An 18,578-nucleotide genomic window follows, 5' to 3' on the forward strand; every position below is an offset into this window, starting at 1 on the left:
CCCCTTCTTTTATCTTTTCCAAAATTTTCTCTTTCCTCTCATTTTGACTTCTTTTCTTTAGTGTATTTTGTTGTATCAAAAATCCTCTCATCACGGCTTTACTTGCGTCCCATATTATTCTTTTTTCTACTTTAGTCCTCAAGTTGATTTCAAAATAGTCTTTCAAAGTTTTTTGGGCCCTCTTGCAGATCTCCTCATCTCCAAGTAAGGTGTCATTCATTCTCCATCTGAAGGAGCCAGTTGTTGTTTGCTTCATCACCATCTTTACTGCGTTATGGTCGGAGAAGGTTTTTGGGCAGATTTCCACTTTCTTTATATTCGATGCCATTCCGCTAGTCACCCAAATTTGGTCAATCCTAGTCCATGTCATTTTGGCTTCAGAAAAGAAGGTTCCCTCTCTTTCTAATGGGTGTTTTGTTCTCCAAATGTCAATCAAGTCCATATTGTCAGTCATTTCAAAGAAGGTTTTTGGTAGTCTTCCGTCTTTTGTAACTACCTGTCTTTGTGATTTGTCCATATTTGTTGAAACTACTCCATTCATGTCTCCCATCATGATTAAATTGTAGTCCATGTAGTCCATCAAAGTCTCATGCAACTTATAATAATCAGGCATCCCAACCAGTCCAACGTAGTTGATGTTGAATCATTGTTTCAACACTGGTGATCTTTGCTTCTTCCAGTACACTGGCATTAGTTCATCTGTCTTCCCAAGTGATATGTAAAAATTTTCAGTGACACCTTTGATGGAATTTTTCGAAGAGCTGGAGATGGCATTTATAAGTGGTCCATGTTTCATAAGAGTAAAGTTAGTAGTACAATAGCTTTGTAACAGTTTTATCTACTAATCCATAGCACTGAAGAGAGTGAAATGAACTATCAGCATTTGCAACTTCTGTCGTCCTGGCATCATCAGAGATCAAGGACCCTTTTCAGCCAGGCAAAGACACTCAAAGAGGGTGCAAAGCAAGGCTGGTAAGGGGTGCAGCTGGGAAGAAGGTCTGGCCTGGGGAAAAGTCCCAAGGGCCACATTTGACCCTGGCCTGAGGTTTCCTGCCCTGGTGCTAGATGCACCAATAATCTGACTTGATACAAAGCAATTTCATAAGTGTCATTACGCAAGCCTGAACTCAATTTCATTCTGCTTCACTTCACCCATTAAAAAGAGATAAAGCAAAAACTGTTGATGACTGTGTGCTCGTCTTTGTCCATTTACAAATGTGCTCCAGGATGTACTACAATATAGGAGAACCATTATCCTATTTCTGAGCTGCCTCCTGCAGTGTGAAGAGTAACTTACCAGCAGGGAAATAAAAATAAATCAGTAATCATTTGGGATTATACCCTTTTGGAGTCTTGCTTTAAAAATGCTTATACTTGACCGTCATGTGTCTGTCTGCAGGGTTCCAAAAACACTTTCTAGAAAATAGAAGCCTTGGGTGACTGAGCTGTAGTGAGTGAGCGAGAGGCTCATAGGAAGGGAGCCAGAGAAAGGGAGCCTGGTGGCAAGACAGAAGGGGGAAGCAGGATTGAAGACCCTTCTCCCATATTATACAATGTGACCTTTACACAGCTCTTATTCTAGTTTATGAAAGGGAAAGTTTTTCTTGAGGTCACATCCTCCCTGGCTAGAGAAGGGCATTAAGATTAATTTTATTTGTATCCCACCCTTTCTGCCAAAAGAGCCCAAGGTGACAGGCACAGCAATAACAAAACGACAAAAACCACAAACAAAAACAATTTAAAAACATGCTTTAAAACCAGTTTAAAACATTCTCAACCAGTGGTCTCAGAGTTGCCAGGAACAGTGTCTGTTTATTGAGCATTCATCTTGATTTCTTTGCAGGAAGCTTTGATGGCATTGACTATTTCCCCCCTCAATTTTTAAATTGGTTTTGCAATAATATTGCATTAATTGAACACAGTAAAATCCATACAATATATAAACCCTCTGTTGCTATGGATTTTCCTGGCAGTACCGTCTCTGGCAGGCAGTAACAGTGATACCAAGTGATTTCAATTTCTCATGGTGCCCTGGAGTCACATTGCACAGGGGCATGGAGGAACATCAAAATTGCTGGTCCCCCAGTCTCAGCCACTCAGCACTCAGAGCATAATGCCAGAGAATAAAGAGGTGTGGCTATTTTCTGAGACCCTGGCAGCTGCCCAAAGATGACATAGGTTGATGCTGGACCTGGTTTAAACAATTAAGGAGGCTACATTCCCTCATGGGGAACCTTCCAGAAGCTACATGTTGGTGGTGGGCAGGACCAGAAGTAAAAGGAGGTGGATGCTACTTTCCCCTTTGTATAGGAGGCTCTTTTCCAACCATGAAAAGCTCAGTGTGCACCCACAATCACACCCACGCACCCCTCCTTCATCCAGACAGGCAAGAAACTTTCTTACAGTTCTATCAAGGATGCCTTCCAGCAGGCAAAGCATCTGTGGAGCGTACAGACCAATGCTAACCACAGACCCAGGACCTTGGGTTTCCCATCCTTGCTGCAACAGGGCATGAGCTTCAGGATGAGATTAAGTAGTGCATTAACCACCAGATTCCAGCTAATTGAAGGAAAAGCAGTATGGGGACCTGTGTAAAAGCTTTTGGTTCACTCTGGCTCATTGCTCTGGGCAATGAAGGGAGTTTGTTGTATGTTGTGATAGAACCTGACTGCTTTTGCTTTGGTGCCTCCAACAAAGCATTCAGCAAAGTTGAGCAGGTCTAATAAGTTCACTTCCCTTGGATGGCATTGGCAATCACTGTACAAGTAGAAACATTGGCAGCAATCCTGATTTTAATTTTTCATGTTATGTCTCCCTTGCTGCCAGAAGTTCTTAAATGGGTTTAAAAACATGTGTCCAGAATGTTTTCTTTTTAAGTGTGCTATACTCATTTAAAGTTTTAAATGGACTGTTTAAAATCTGGCACCTTATCCTTGGGATGGAGGAGCACTGCTTAATGTTACCTGCTTTTGAAGTACAGATGTTCTTGCATTTCCCCCTAGGTTAAGTGCTTTTAAAAAAAACCCTGCACACAATTGCTCTCACTTTCAGAAGCCTGTTCTGCCTGCAAGGATGAATCAGCACTGGGATATTACAGTGAAATTCTGGGCATCCCCTTGTTTCATGGAAAGCAGCTGCTTTATTAGAAAGGCAACTAAAACAAAGCAGGTCCCTAAGAGTAAGAAAAGCAATATACAAAGTCACAAGTACTCCCAAGAGCAATGAAAATACATAAGTTGAACAGATGCATCTGGAGATCCAATATTTCAGGTATTTAGATAAATTGTAATTGTTATGCAATTGTGGCAATCATTTCTGCTTGTTGATATATCTCTATCTCTGTATGTATGTATGTAAAACATGTTCATTTTACAGCCCAATTCAAACCTAAGATCTGCCAAGATGAGCTTGGATTTGGTGGATCTTGGTCTCTTGGGCTTTCCTGCCTGTGTCCCTTGTTCAGCTGGCAGAATTTACATGTGACCTAGCAACCCAGTGGAAGAAGTTAGCAAAAATGGTGGTGTGTCAAATTCCTCCCAAACAGAGAACTTAAACTGGCATCAGTTATGACAGCTTTTTATAATTAGGATTGCTCTGTCAAAATGTTCAATATAAAACATTTTTTAAAAAAATTCCATGGCTTTTTGGGTTCCTGTGACCTTGTCTGCTGATTTTTTTTTAATTAGGAGGACAACCATTGAAGCACATCGTAACCCATCAATTCTCTAAATTCCAAAAGAAGGTGGCAGAGGGCCCTTGACCCTAAAGTCTCCTTCCTTTGTAACCACAACTCAGTTAATGATTACAGGAGAATCAAGCAAATTGGAATATATGTCTGCATTTATAAATTATGCAAAATTCCAGAACATTTACAGTATTTCATATTGCATTGCTTGAAGATAGAGATGTGGAGAGTTCTGCTTTTGCCAGAATCTAGACCAGAGTCCAGGGTCCAGAGTCCAGAGTGGTATTGTTTCAACAATAAATCCAGATCTCACTGGCTCTAGTAAGTTCTGAGTCTGTTCTGGAAACAGCTGGCTATATGGAGAGTAGCACAATGTTGCCTCATGTGGCAAATAAGTCTCTTGTCACTACTTAGGTGAAACATCTGAGAAGCTCAAAAGAAGCCAAGAGAGTTTCAATAAGTCTATTGACATTTCTCAGGGTCTGGCTATGCATCTTGCATCCCTAACTGCTAGCAATTGTTATGTGGTGGTTGTTTCCATTGCTGTGCAAAATTCTGGAGGAGCCTGTAAGTGCACTCCCTGGAGAAAGGTAATAAATACCTTTAAAAAAGGTTTGAAGGTTTGAGAAATGGGGGCATTGCTCATATAGTGTACACACATCCCAGGTTCACCACTGCTTAGTGATGTAAGAATGCATTGTTTTCTGTTTTGCACTGTATTTGTCACATGCAGCAGTGTTTCCGTTCTGCTGCAGTTTGTCTTTTGCCAGAAACTTAGCTCTTCATCTCACTGCTGCTGTGGCAAAATCACATAACTTACTTAATCATGTAGTTAAGTTATATTGTCATTAAATCATTCCACCCCATTAAACTCAATGCAAAGGAAACACAAAGCAGTGTGCATAATCAGTTACTGCGTATATTGTTTGTGGGCTGAAAGCAACAACAGAAGCAGAGAACGACTGTATGGACAGATTAGATTCCCATTCATGGAGCAAATAAGCAAACCTCAGCCATTTCCACTCCTATTTCTGTTTTTGATGGAAAAAGTGTAAGTAGGTTTTTGCAGGGTTTCCAACACCTTCAATATCCTGTTTGACCAGAAGTCACAGTGTTTCGGGGGGAGCAGGGGGCTGATAGGGATGGCAAAGCTGTGGTTTTCCAGATGTTGTTGGATTGAATTTTCCATCATACCTGATGATGGCTCATCATGCTGCCTGGGACTGATGGAAGTTGAAGTCCAACAACTTCTAGAAGGACACCAAGGGGCATGACTCCAGTATGTACTACAGGAAGTGATGCTTCTCTCCATCTACTTCCAAATCTCTTCTACCTGTCTCCAGTCTACATTCCAAAGGCCAAGAGCCATTTTTTTCTCCCCCTCTCAGTGCAGATGACAAGAAGTATGCAGAATGTGGTGAAGACATCATGTTTATTTCTTGCTGAAGACTCGTTACTTACATCACAATCATGGACTATTTAATAGGATCTTATACTCTCTGAAGAAATCTAAGAATAAATATGAAAAAAGAAAAAAATATTTTATTCCAATGGTCTCTGAAGATATATTTTACATTTTTAAACATACTCTCTTGATTTCATGTTGAATATATATAGACTTATCTCCAAGGGTAAAAAAATTCATCTGAATCTTGTTATGCACCACAAAATAAAAATAAAATTAAAATCCATTCATTGTCCAAAGCAAAGATTAGCTACACATTAATGATGCCACACAGGATGTGCTCATTGTCCCAGAAAGCCTCCTAGTCATAGTCAACATAGCTCTTCTTTGGAGAAGAAACTGTGGTGGTAAAATGTCACTGTCTTCGATGAACTCCTACTGGTTCTTCAGGCTGCAAAAGAAAGGGGGAGGAAGAAGCTTCTTACGCATTTGCAACAGGAATGAAAGCACAAAATTTGAGGGCTCTCTGGAGAGAGGTGGGCCAAAGAACAGGCCTTATCTGTAGTAGCCCCTTTTTTATGGTGCCAACCATGTCATCATTTTGGTTATTGAGAGCTGTTTGTTTTCCAGAGTTTTGGGGCAGCACCATAATATATATATTATTGCATAGTTAAATCCGCTTTCAATCATGTTTCTGTGGTTTTATTGTAACATTTACATTTTTTGTTCTAAATTGCTTTGGGACTTACTTAGTGGGAAGTGAGGTACACATTTCACAAACCTAACCAAATGATAAGCTTAGTGGCCATGCTGTGGCAAAGCCCACACACTGTTTTTGTGAAATGCTTCACTCCCCTGGGGAGGGGGAGAACTGGCATATTAAATGTTCAAATTACCTGGGGAGGGGGGTCCAACATCTTCAAAATGCCCCTTCCATTCAGGTTCCTTGCCTGCAGGACTTTTAGCCATGTGACCACCAACCCCCCTCTGCAAAATTTCCTTTTAAATTCTCAAATTAACTCCAGTGTTATGGCATAAACAGCTTGCTGGACCATTTCAATGTTTCCTGCTTGTTTGTATCTTCCCACTGCACTTTAACAAAACACTGCAAAAAAGAGGAGTAAATAAAATGAGGTCACATGTAGGATTGCATGTAGGTCTTGGTGTCATTGTACATATAGTTATCAAGATTGTTTGGGGGCCATGTCATTCAGCTCCTGCACCACACCAAAAGAGACTTGATGCAACCATAGGCACAACACAATCACAAAGACTGTTTCTTTGTTGTTGTTTTTCCCTTCCCCCATGTGCATGTGAAGACTGAATGAAGCCTGAGACTGGGGGAGAAATGAGTACATTTTAGGCGCATCCAATTGACATGTGACTGCCAATGCACAGGTCCTTTTGGACCCAGAAGAGGGAGGAATGGGGGCGGAAAGAGGGTGGGATGCTACCAGGGCAGAGCAGGCTTAGGCACACACTGCCGACCCGCACAGGGGCCAGGAACCAACACATGAGCAAAATGGCTGGTGCCTGGTGCAAGTAGGCATTTAAAGATGAATGCACTTTACAAAACAATATGAAAACAGAAACACGGCTATCCTTCAAAATTCACACTTCTTCCAATTTTTCCAGCCAAGTAACCTGTAAAAAAAAATGCATATGCTGGGGTAAAGTGTCTACAAAAATGTCTATATTAGTGAAAATAACATGCAAAAATGCTTGTATAGGGGAAAATTAATTTGCAAAAATTACACACAAATATATTTGGAGAAATAGAATCTCAGGTAGGTGAACTGCCCAATTCCTAGAGGGTTGAATTAGGACGTGGGTGACCAGGGTTCCAATCCTTCCTCAGTCATGAAGTTCACTGGGTGGCCTTGGGTCAGTCACTGCCTCTCAGCCCAACCTCCCTCAAAGGATTAAATGAGGAGCCAGCCTGAGATCCTTGAAGGAAAAGGTGAGGCATAAAGGCAAGCAAAAAATAAATTCTGTGCTCTGCTGGTTTTGCACCAGCAGGACAGAAGGGCCAGAGTAGCTCTGTGTAGAGCAGAAGGTCCCAGGCACAGTCCCCAGAGGACACCCTGGAGAGCCACTGCCAGTCAGTGTGGAAAATAGTGAGCTGTATGAACCAATGGTCTGGCTCAACACAAGGCTGTTCTCTATATTGTTCCTTCTGTGGAGTTCATTATTTTGTCTATTCTTCTTTTCTCTGGTGCTTTCTGTCCCAGTTTTTCCCTCCCACTGGTTGCAATGGGAAGAACAATTGGCACGCCAACGCTGATGCACTTCCCCCCATTCTTGGTGTGTGTGTCTGGTGAATGGGAGGATCCAATGAATGCTTTCTTCTTGATGGTGCCACTGTTGGACCACAGATGGCAGATTGGTGTAGGGCAGGTGGTGTAGTTGGTGATGCTGGACATGAACATCATCTGTGAACATCTTCTCTGAGGTTGGAGAGGGAGACCCACTCTACCTGGTGGCCCCTGGGCTGGGATGCCCTCCCAAAAACCACAGGAGAGCATCTAAACAACTAACAGTGAGAGAACAAATGTTTTCTTTTGGGTGCAAAAGTCATTCCATCACTATAATATATATGCCCCTGAAATCCATTACAGATTCAGTGATTTTCAAAATGTGATCAAAATACTTAAACAAATCAAGATAACTATTTCCCCCTTTCAACAAAAAAGAAAGATGAGAACTTTAAATCTCATCATGATGGAACTATTCCAGCCTCTTTCTAGCAGCACAGAAGTATTAAATTAAAGTGCCTTTAAATCCCAATTAGCTTTTATAATTATTCATCTGCTAGAGTTATTATTGCACTACAGACCTCTTTTTCATATATTAGTCAGTTCTCTGCATGAAGCATGAAGCTCATAGAATAAACTTGTGGCTATTAATAAATGCTGCAGCAATTCAAATTACCCCCCAAAATAATAATCTTTTAGAAAAAAATGGGGCAGATGTGCTTTATTGGTTTGGTGCTTAACAAAATTTCCTTAAGTTTTATGGAAATCTAACTGGGGAGAGTAACTTGAACATCTCTCAGGAATATATTTTGATTATGTGGGATTTTTACTTTAAAGGCGAATGAAGATGAATGCAATGGAGGAAAACATTGCCTAGAAATGCAAGGTTATAAAAGCAGACAATGAAGACATTTGATTTTAGTGGCCCTTGTAAAGGTATATTGGGGAAGCTGAGAACACTGTGCTTGACAGCAAATTTAAAAATCTGGGGGGTGAGTTAAGGAATAGCATCCCGCCACTCTTTTTTTCTGTGTAGTGGAGCCAACTTTGGGGAAATCAAAGCTAAATCCCAGAAGCTCTTAGCAGTGGTGCCATGGGCTCAGGGTGCTGGCCTAGGATGTGGGAGCCATGATGCTCACTGGGTGAGCTTGGGCCAGTCTCTGTCTCTTAGGCTTGTTGTAAGGATAAAATGTGAAGGGGAAGAACTATCACCACAGCGGTGGTGCGCGGGGTCCGGCCCCAGGTCCCATGCACCACAGTCCAGAGGAGGAGAGGAGCAGGGAAGCTGCTGCCCACTCTCCTCCTGCTCCAGAGTAGCTGCGGCCAGGCGAGAGGTGCACTGCGGCTGAGGAGGATGGGTGGCAGGATTGCTGCCCACTCTCCTGCTCTCCTCCCCTAGAAGGATGAGGAAAATTGCAAAAGAAGCATCCCTAGAAGAGAGTGAATGATCTTAGATTAAAGCAATCAAGTGGGCACATATGAGGCAAGTAGACTGAGGCAAGTAGACTGAGGCAAGCAGTGGAGGGTTTTATATACTAATAGTTTCTTGGGTTCTTCTGTGCTGCAAGTGCTGGCTGGATGCCTGGCTGCAGGTAGTGGGAGACTCTCAGCCGCTCTGTATTAATTCCATCTCAGGGTCCTGGGCTAATCATGAGTAATGCCAGGTGCACTTCAAGGCAGGCTATAATAGCCATATGTGGGAGGGGCCCGGGGAGCTTCTGCCCAGGTCAAAGGACCTGATGCTGGGAGAGCGACGGTCGGGGTCTTTTTCCTGGAGCTCCGGGCAGCTGAAGGGGAGACTGGGTAGCCCCTGTTGGGTATGTTTTAGTTTATGCTTTGCATGCCTGCTGTTTATTTGTTAATAAAACTGTTTTGGTTCCCCTTCCACCACCTCATTCCTTTTGTCCTGATATCCTTGGAAAGAACTGCTGTATTTGGCAGCACACTTGTTGAGCAAAAATGACTGCCCGAGCCACTGCCAACCCGAGTCGGGGAAAGGGGCTCCCGGTTTGGGCTGGCAGCAGCCACAGCATGTCAAGCAGCCCGAGCTGCCCGAACCGAAGCCCAGGCCACCTGAGCCCAAGCCCCCAACCCCCTAAAAACCTGGACATTTCCTTTAAAATGTAAAAATCCACCCAGATGGGCATGTTGGCCCCCCAGAAGAGGACATGACCAGGTTTCCTCAGATGTATGGTAACTCTAATGTGAAGTTACTAATGCCTGAACTACAGTGGTAGTCAATCCCAGCCTTGCTAACAAAATGCACTCCTCAAGACCTGGTACCCTGAGAAGACTCTCTATCCACAAAGACCCCTTAGCACTCTTCACGGTTCTGAGAACTCCACTTGGCTGCTGTGGTGAATCCAAGGGGCTCCTGGCACATAGAGGTGTGCTATGCAGGAGAATGTGCCATTCCAGATAGTGACCCTTGAACATGACATGCACGGTGCTCTGCCTCACAGAAGGATAGTTTCTCAGTCATCACATGGCTGGAGTTATGTGTGAAGAAGCAAAGTCTCCCTTCTGCCCTGCAGCGTCTCTGCTCCACTGCAGTTCATGTTCCATCATCTTGTTATCCACCGTGGCAGAATTACATAATTAATTACAGACATTACATAAGCCACATTCCACCGCATATACTACAATGCAAAGTTTTGTGATGAGGAAATCACCTGGGGTCATGGGCCATTAGGAGAACAAAAGGTGACGTGCCATGAGGAAAGAGATGGGGCTCTGTGGTACATGGCAAATAGGATGAGCCCCTCCCTCAACTCAGAGTTAGTTAGAAGACAAAGGCAGAGTTTGAAATGAGCTTTTAGAGTTGAAGGGAAAAGGTTACAGTTGGGTAAAGGCGGCAAGCTAGAGCCATCAGAGCATGATGGTTGATTCTGTTTTGAATCTACTGCTGTGGGGGAAGCAAGACCCTCTTGGAGTGATTATGTTGTGAACCCCTCCATTGTAGGATCAGGTTGTATATATGTGTAAATAAACCATATATCATAAAGACACCACAGTCTCTGCTGTGCCTCATTCCCAAAAGGAAGCACCAACTCTGAGTAAAGTTCTTGGAACCACTGGAAATCTTGCAGTGCTCAGAGATTGGGGTGTGCAGCAACAGTATTCACCCGTCTTCTGATGTTAACTGATTATTAATTTGGGGATAATAATGTATTTTCCCATTCTCCAAGAGAGTTAAGGTCAGCTAGGGTCTAATATTTTTATTTCTTATTCAGGATGTTGCAATCATAAGAAATCCATTCACCAAACCTTGTATGAGTCATCAAAACCAAGTGGTCAAGGAGGAGCTGTAAATCAGACATTTTAGTAATATTGTTAACACTGTTCCCATTTTTTCCAAGACACTTGGACGCATCCATGATTAGTGAAAATAATTCTCTTTGACATTCCCACTACAAAAGGTCAGGTGGAGCACTTAGTTTATGCCAATTTTTAAAAATTAATGTACTACTTTATTATTATTATTTATTAAATTTCTATACTGACCCTCATCTGAAGATCACAGAGGTGTTTGAAACATAAAAATACATCATCATCATCATCATCATAATTTATACCCCGCCCATCTGGGTTTCCATAACATAGTAAAAAAAAATATACAATAATCCACAAATACAGTTTAAAATGCTACAGATTTTTTTAATTAGCCAAAGGCCTAGGAAAAGTGAAATGTTTTTACCTGACACCTTAAGATATGTAGTAAAGACACTAGGCAAGCTTTCCTGGGAAGAGCATTCCACAAGCAGGAAGCCACCTAAGTAAGTTTTTTTAAAAAAACTCAAAAGTTCATCAAGTATACCTATTTAGGAATATGGGACTGGGAGGGGAACACAAACAAGCTTGAAAATGTGTTGTGATTTTGCCCAGACCAAACATGAGCTCAAGCAGGACCGACTCAAGACATTTTGGTACCTGAAGAAAACCACAAAATTTTGCCTACCCCCAACCTGGAAAGAAGGGAAGTGGAGGGAGTGAAGCTCTACATCAGGAACAAGGTGGGGAGTGGAGAGCTATATCAGAAACAAAGGAAGGAACATTCACATGTTCCTAGTCTTTGGAAGCCAAATGTGCTGCCCCCTACCTTGCCTCATGGGTTGGCCAGCCCTGAGCTCAAGTGCATATTATAACAGTCTCCTTCTAATTCTTTCAGTTCCAGAATCTATCTTAGGCTGTGCTGTGAACCAAAAAGCTCTTCAGACCCATCCAGGAAAGACCCATCCAAAGACTCTTCAGAGAAATGTGTCTTCAAATCCAGGGGCGGGGGAACAGGGCAGCATATGAGGGTGTGCATATGAAGTGGCAGCCACAGCCTCACAGAAGCCATGTTCTGGGACAGGGATGGAGCAGGGGTGAGGCAACGCAGGGGATCCCAGGTCTTTCTGCTACCACATCTCCAGCCCAGCACCACTGCCAGGAGGGTGCCACTTCTCTTCTGTACCCCCTTTCAAGTGCCACTGCTGGAGGCAGTAATAGAGGGCTAAAATGGCTCCTGAATTTTGAGTGTGTACACATCCCTACTGGAAGACAAGCAATAGATAAGGCGTTAGCAGAGAGTGGAAGGGAGAGAAGTCAGCTTGCTCAAGAAGCACAGGCAGCTTCAGAAAGCAGGAGGGGGTAGCATTTCCTCACCGGAAGAGGCAGCAATTAATCCCCTGAGCCCAAAGAGTAGAATCATAGAATCACAGAATCATAGAATCATAGAATCATAGAAGCATAGAAGCATAGAATCATAGAGTTGGAAGAGACCACAAGGGCCATCGAGTCCAACCCCCTGCCAAGCAGGAAACACTATCAGAGCACTCCTTGTTAGGATATTTCCGTTCCATTTTAAAAGGGGCAGGCTTTGTGAGTCACAGAGTCTGCGTATTTCCTGTTCACAGGATGTTTATGTGTTCGGTTGCTTTCGTTTTCTTCTGTTGTCTGTGCAGACCGAAGCAGACGGTCATGGTTTCTTTGTTCTGACCAACGCTGAATAAACTGTAAATATGCCCTCCTGCTGTGCATCTTTTGCTGTGTGAATTCTGCTGATAGAGTGTGCACAAGTCCAAGAATGTGGCTATCTTTTCTTGAGGCTTCGTGCCGCTGATTGCTGATATTGCCTGACTACGGGAGGTCGATGGATCGTCCGGCACCGAGCTTGGGGGCTCAGATGGACTTTATCTCCCTGGCAGTATCCCAACAACAGGTTTCGGGCCCAGATTCACGGCACTTACAGGAGAGTAAGACTTTGACAGACTGCTGAGGTATGTGTTGGAAAAGCGAAAGCAGAGGCTTTTCTGAATGCCGGCAAGAGCTTTTGATGTCCGGCAAGACTAATTGGCCTGGGAGCCGAGCCAAAGGCATCGTGATTAATGGGCTGCCGAGATAAGACGTCTTTGAAGGCATAACGGCTCACGTAAAAAGCTGGAATGGAGATTTTCCAAGCTTCTGAGGCCACTGAGTGCCCAAAGTTAAATCGGCACAATTATCAGACCTGGGCAAAATGGTGTGAGAGTTTGCTGCGTCAGTTTGGAGTCTGGCATACTGTGTCTAAAGCCACTCCAGTTCCTCGGACAGAGAAATGGGAGGTCCAGAATTCGAGGGCCATAGACGTAATAGTCTTATCCGTCTCTCTGGAGGATATAAAAACGCTTGCTGGAAATCTGATGGCACGTGACATGTGGGATGCTTTGAAAGCTGCCCATCTGCCAATCATCCCAGCCCAGAGTTTGAATGCATCGGAGGTCCTGGCTGTTTCCCAGAATGCGAGTGAATGCAGGGATGCTGAGGGCACCGGTTGCAAGCTGCAGGGGGAGCAGACTGTCACGTCATCCCAGGCAGCATTCCAGCCTCCAGGGGGAGCCAAGGAGTCGGCAGCTGAGAGCTCTGTTTCTCGTGAGAACCAAGGTCATCGCCGGAAGGCCAGAGGTAAACAGAGCAAGATGCCTGCAGATGGCCAGAAGCAGAGGGAGGGTGAAGAAACCACGCCAGTGGAAAACAAGGCTTTGTTTGCTGGCACAGCTTCACCAAAGGCTAAAGGCACGTCTGATGGCCAGGAGCAGGGGGGCAAGTCGCAAAAGCCCACGCCAGTGGAAAACAAGGTTTTGTTTGCTGGCACAGCCTCTCCAAAGGCCAAGGCCAGGTTTGTTGTTGATTCAGGGTGCACCCGCCATCTTGCGAAGGACCGCCATCTGTTTATCTCCTTCACACCTCAAGATGGAGAGATCCACCTGGCTGATGGAAGGACTTTGCAAGCTGCAGGAATTGGGACTGTGAAACTTGCAAGTCTGCATACTACCATCGGAGATGTACTTTTTGTTCCAGGAGCTGCGGACAATTTGCTTAGTGTCCCACAGCTTACTGGGCGTGGTTTTGAGGTTTCCTTCAAGAGGACTGTCTGTGTCATCAGGAAAGGCAAAGAGGACATTTTGCATGCAAAGTTTATGCATGGCTTATTCTGTATAACTTATGATGACAGTGCTGTTAATGTGTCTAATGCTGATACTTGTGTTGCACAAACTAACAAGGTTCTTCATGCAGGATGCATTCACGATGCACATCGAAGATTTGGTCACCTGTCTTGGCAAGCGCTGGCCAAGATGCCTGGGTTGGTTGAAGGTTTGAACATCAAACCCTGTAAATTTCACATGAAATGTGTATCATGTGCAGAGAACAAGGTGAAGGTTGCTCCAAAAGGCAAGGAGTCTAGCAGGCAGGCTTCCAAACCCTACCAGCTAGTGCACGCAGACCTGGTTGGTCCTCTTGCGCCATCTTTGGGAGGAGCAAGGTACTTCATGGTTCTAATTGATTCTTTTTCCAGGTACATTCATGTGTTTATGCTCCAGCAGAAATCGCAAGCATTTCCTAGGTTCAAGGCATTCTGTGCTTGGTTGGAGAATGCTCACGGTAAACGTATTGGCTGTCTGTTTACTGATCAAGGCGGGGAATTCACTTCTCAGCAGTTTGAAGCTTTCCTGACTGAGAAGGGAATCCAGCATGACTTGTCAACGCCTAGATCGCCATGGATGAATGGGCTTGCGGAGCGAGCAAATCAAACGTTGCTGCAAGGAATGAAAACCTTGTTGCATGATGCCAACCTCCCTGAGAAGTTCTGGGGGGAGGCTTTGGCGAATTTTGTTTATTCTTTTAACAGGAGACTGTCATCACCTATTGGTTGCACTCCCTATGAGAAGATGTTTGGTAACAAACCTAACGTCAAGCACATGAGAATCTTTGGTTCTGACATGTGGGTACACACCCCACAAAGCAACAAGCTTGGGAAGCGTGGGGCACATGGTTTGTTCATGGGGTACGAAAAAGGCGCATACAGGGTATGGATGACTAACTCTAAATCCATAAAGTTCACAAGGAGTGTTGAGTACAATCCTAAGTGGGGGGAAAATGTGGGAATTTTCCAGAGTTACCCAGAGGAGGATGAAGGTGATGTGAAGAAAGCAGATCATGCTGAGAAAGCTGAGGAAGCTGATGATGAGGATGATGATGATCAGAGTTCGGATTCCAGTTCAGTGGGCGGCGCTGCTGCTGGTGTCAGTGACAGTGATGACACAGCAGACTACAAGAGCGCAAAGGCCTCAGTCAGACCATCTGATGCGTCTGACAATGAACTGGAAGAACCACTGTTCACCATTGGTCACTTTTCTTCTAAGAAGGAGGAGATGAGTCCAGAAGACTTGCGTCTGGTTCGCAGGTCCGAAAGGGTGACCAAAGGCAAACCTCCGAAGAGATTTGCTGATGAGTTTGCTAAGACGGCAACTGCTGTTCTTAGTAGCTCAGAGAAGGTGTGGGAACCTTCAAGCTTCAAAGAGGTTCAGGAGTTAACCTCTAAAGATGCTGAGCCTTGGCTTAATGCCATGAAGGCTGAAGTTGATTCCTTAAACAGGAACCAAACTTGGGAACTGGTACCGGCAGTCCCAGGAATGAGACTGGTTGGCAGCAAATGGGTCTTCAAGGCCAAGACAGACCAGAATGGCAAGGTTGTCAGACACAAAGCCAGATTGGTTGCCAGAGGTTTTTCACAGGTACCAGGACAGGATTACCACGAGACCTACTCGCCCACCGTCAAATATGAGAGCGTTCGGCTGATGCTCAAGATCGCTGCGGAGGAGAAACTGCATGTTTCCCATCATGACATTAATACAGCTTTTTTGTACGGGATTTTGGGGGAGGAGCTGTATATGCTTCCACCTGACGGGATGCAGATACAGAAGGGAATGGTCTGTAAACTGCGGAAATCCTTATATGGTCTCAAGCAGAGTGCCAGGTGTTGGAACACAAAACTCACTGAGACATTGCTTTCTCTAGGTTTTCACCAGGGCAAAGCTGATCTGTGTGTGTTTGTCAAGGAGCAGGGGCAAAACAAACTGTATTGTTTATGTTTTGTTGATGATCTTCTGATGTTTTGGAAGAATCAGGCTTTCTACCAAAGCACCCTAGCTCAGCTGAAGGAACACTTTGACATGAAGGATCTTGGTGAGGTATCCAACTATCTTTCTCTGCAGGTGGAGAGGGACCAAGCAGGTAATTTTCTGGTACACCAGACACAGAAAATTACTGATGTATTAACCAGGTTGAATTTGGTTGATGCAAACCCAGCAGACACACTGATGGTGACAGGTTACCAGGTAGATAGTACTGCTGAAGCATTTTCTGACACTACGCTGTACAGATGCATTCTAGGCAAGTTGAATTTCATTGCTAGAAGTTCAAGACCTGACATTGCTGTAAGCACTAACCTGCTTAGCAGACATGCTGACAATCCTACTGTTCAGGATTGGAAAGCTCTGAAGCGCATAGCCCGCTGTTTGAAAGGGACTTTGCACTACAGGCTGAGGTTCACCAGTCAGAAGACTGGAGGTCTTGAAATCTTTGCAGATGCTAGTTTTGGAAGTGACACCACGGATGGTGCAAGCACTTCTGGAGTATGCTACATGTACAACCACTGCCTGTTTGACTGGTTGTGCAAAAAGCAGATGACGGTTAGCCTAAGCTCCTGTGAAGCAGAACTCAATGCTCTGTCATTTTCACTCATGGATTGTGAATGGTTGATGCAACTGTTTAAGGACATCGGGGTTTCTGTGAAATGTCCTATACAGGTGTATCAAGACAATAGATCTTGTTTGGCTTTGCTGAACTCGGAGAGTTGCAAGCAAGGAACCAAGTGCTTGCAGATTGGGCTACATCGTGCAGGAGAGTGTATTCGGAAAGGACTCATTCAGGTGTCCTGCATGCCGGGGGATGGAATTCCTGCTGATCTGTTGTCTGGGGTTGTTAACAGAGAACAACTTAAGGTTTATGTACAAAGGTTGCAATTGGGTTGAACCACAGGTACTACAGGTTACACGGAAAGGGGGAGGATGTTAGGATATTTCCGTTCCACCTTAAAAGGGGGCAGGCTTTGTGAGTCACAGAGTCTGCGTATTTCCTGTTCACAGGATGTTTATGTGTTCGGTTGCTTTCGTTTTCTTCTGTTGTCTGTGCAGACCGAAGCAGACGGTCATGGTTTCTTTGTTCTGACCAACGCTGAATAAACTGTAAATATGCTCTCCTGCTGTGCATCTTTTGCTGTGTGAATTCTGCTGATAGAGTGTGCACAAGTCTAAGAATGTGGCTATCTTTTCTTGAGGCTTCGTGCCGCTGATTGCTGATATTGCCTGACTACGGGAGGTCGATGGATCGTCCGGCACCGAGCTTGGGGGCTCAGATGGACTTTATCTCCCTGGCAGTATCCCAACACTCCTGACATATGGTTGTCAAGCCTCTGCTTAAAGACCTCCAAAGAAGGAGACTCCACCACACGCCTGACAGGGGGTTGGACTCGATGGCACTTGTGGTCTCTTCCAACTCTATGATTCTATGATTCTAACCCAAAGGCTCTTATGTTCACATAGCATTATCCCAGAGGCACTGGAAGGGGATGGAGGTCTAGGGCCTATTTGGACATCTTTTCAGGTTCAGGCAAATGCCAGTTCCCTAGCAGTATGAGTCTCGAGAATATTGCTTTAATGCCATTGGCTTTTATCTGTTCTCTCTCTCTCTATTCTGGGAGGCTGGAACTCGGTGTCATGTCACATTCATGGTTTTTGTTGAATGCAACAGTCATGCATCTTCTTATCTTCTCAGCAATATAAAACCTGTGATGGGATTGGGAATAGAGGAGGAATTTGCTTTTTGCAACAGACCAGCTTGCTCCAACACTCCAAAATAAATTAGAATGTGACTCCAAATTGGATTATATACTTATCCAGATTTTGTGATGCAGTCTTCGTGCCTGAAAATACCTTATTTTTCGCTCTATAACACGCACCTGACCATAACACGCACGTAGTTTTTAGAGGAGGAAAACAAGAAAAAAATATTCTAAATGAAACAGTGGATGTATGATTTTTGTGGCTCATGCTGTGGCCACAGACATGTGATCTGACGGTGAGTTTGGGGTAGCCCAATGCAAAAATCCTGAGGATCCATGTGGATCCATGCTTTGTAACCATGTTTTTGCGCCATTGCGGCCCCATGAAACTGTGGGTGTGTGTGTTTTTTAGTGCAGGCTGTAGCCATGGATATGCTATGTGATCTGATGGTGAATTTGGGGTGACCTAGTGCAAAAATCCTGAGGATCCATGTGGATCCGTGCTTTGTAACCACGCAGAGAGAGAACTGGCCCTAAAGTCGCAGGGCGCTGGAAGTCGCAGGGGCACTGGGGGAGTGAACGGGAAGCAAGAGAAGGAGAAGGAGCCCTCACACACACAGAGACACACACAGTGTCGATTCTAAAGTCGCAGGGGCGCAGGGAGAGCGCAGGGGCGCAGGGAGAGTGAACGGGAAGCAAGAGAAGGAGAAGGAGCCCTCACACACAGAGAGACACACAGAGTGTCAATTCTAAAGTCGCAGGGCGTAGGGAGAGTGAACGGGAAGCAAGAGAAGGAGAAGGAGCCCTCTCACACACACAGACACACAGAGTATCAATTCTAAAGTCGCAGGGGCGCAGGGAGAGTGAACGGAAGCAAAGAGAAGGAGAAGGAGCCCTCTCACACACACACAGACACACAGAGTGTCAATTCTAAAGTCGGAGGGAGAGCGCAGGGGCGCAGGGAGAGTGAACGGGAAGCAGGAGGAGGAGAACCATAGCTCAAGCACACACACACACACAGCCCCTACAGTGGCTAATCCAAAATCGGACAGCAAAAAACTGCAGGCAGGGACAGAGAGCACGGGGTTG

General features: G+C 44.6%; 1 protein-coding gene across 2 annotated transcripts in view; it reads right to left on the reverse strand.

Moving 5' to 3' along the window:
* Window positions 1-5,100: 5,100 nt before the first annotated feature.
* Window positions 5,101-18,578, reverse strand: part of ZMAT4 (zinc finger matrin-type 4) — a 300,023-nt gene continuing 286,545 nt past the window's right edge. Inside the window, exon 7 of one of the 2 annotated variants that reach the window (XM_053401632.1) lies at window positions 5,101-5,194. In XM_053401632.1, coding sequence (XP_053257607.1) covers window positions 5,176-5,194 — 19 coding nt within the window. In that variant the 3' untranslated portion in view covers window positions 5,101-5,175. The other variant, XM_053401633.1, reaches the window with a different exon arrangement.

Source organism: Podarcis raffonei, chromosome 8, assembly GCF_027172205.1.
Source record: "Podarcis raffonei isolate rPodRaf1 chromosome 8, rPodRaf1.pri, whole genome shotgun sequence".
Lineage (NCBI taxonomy): Eukaryota > Metazoa > Chordata > Lepidosauria > Squamata > Lacertidae > Podarcis > Podarcis raffonei.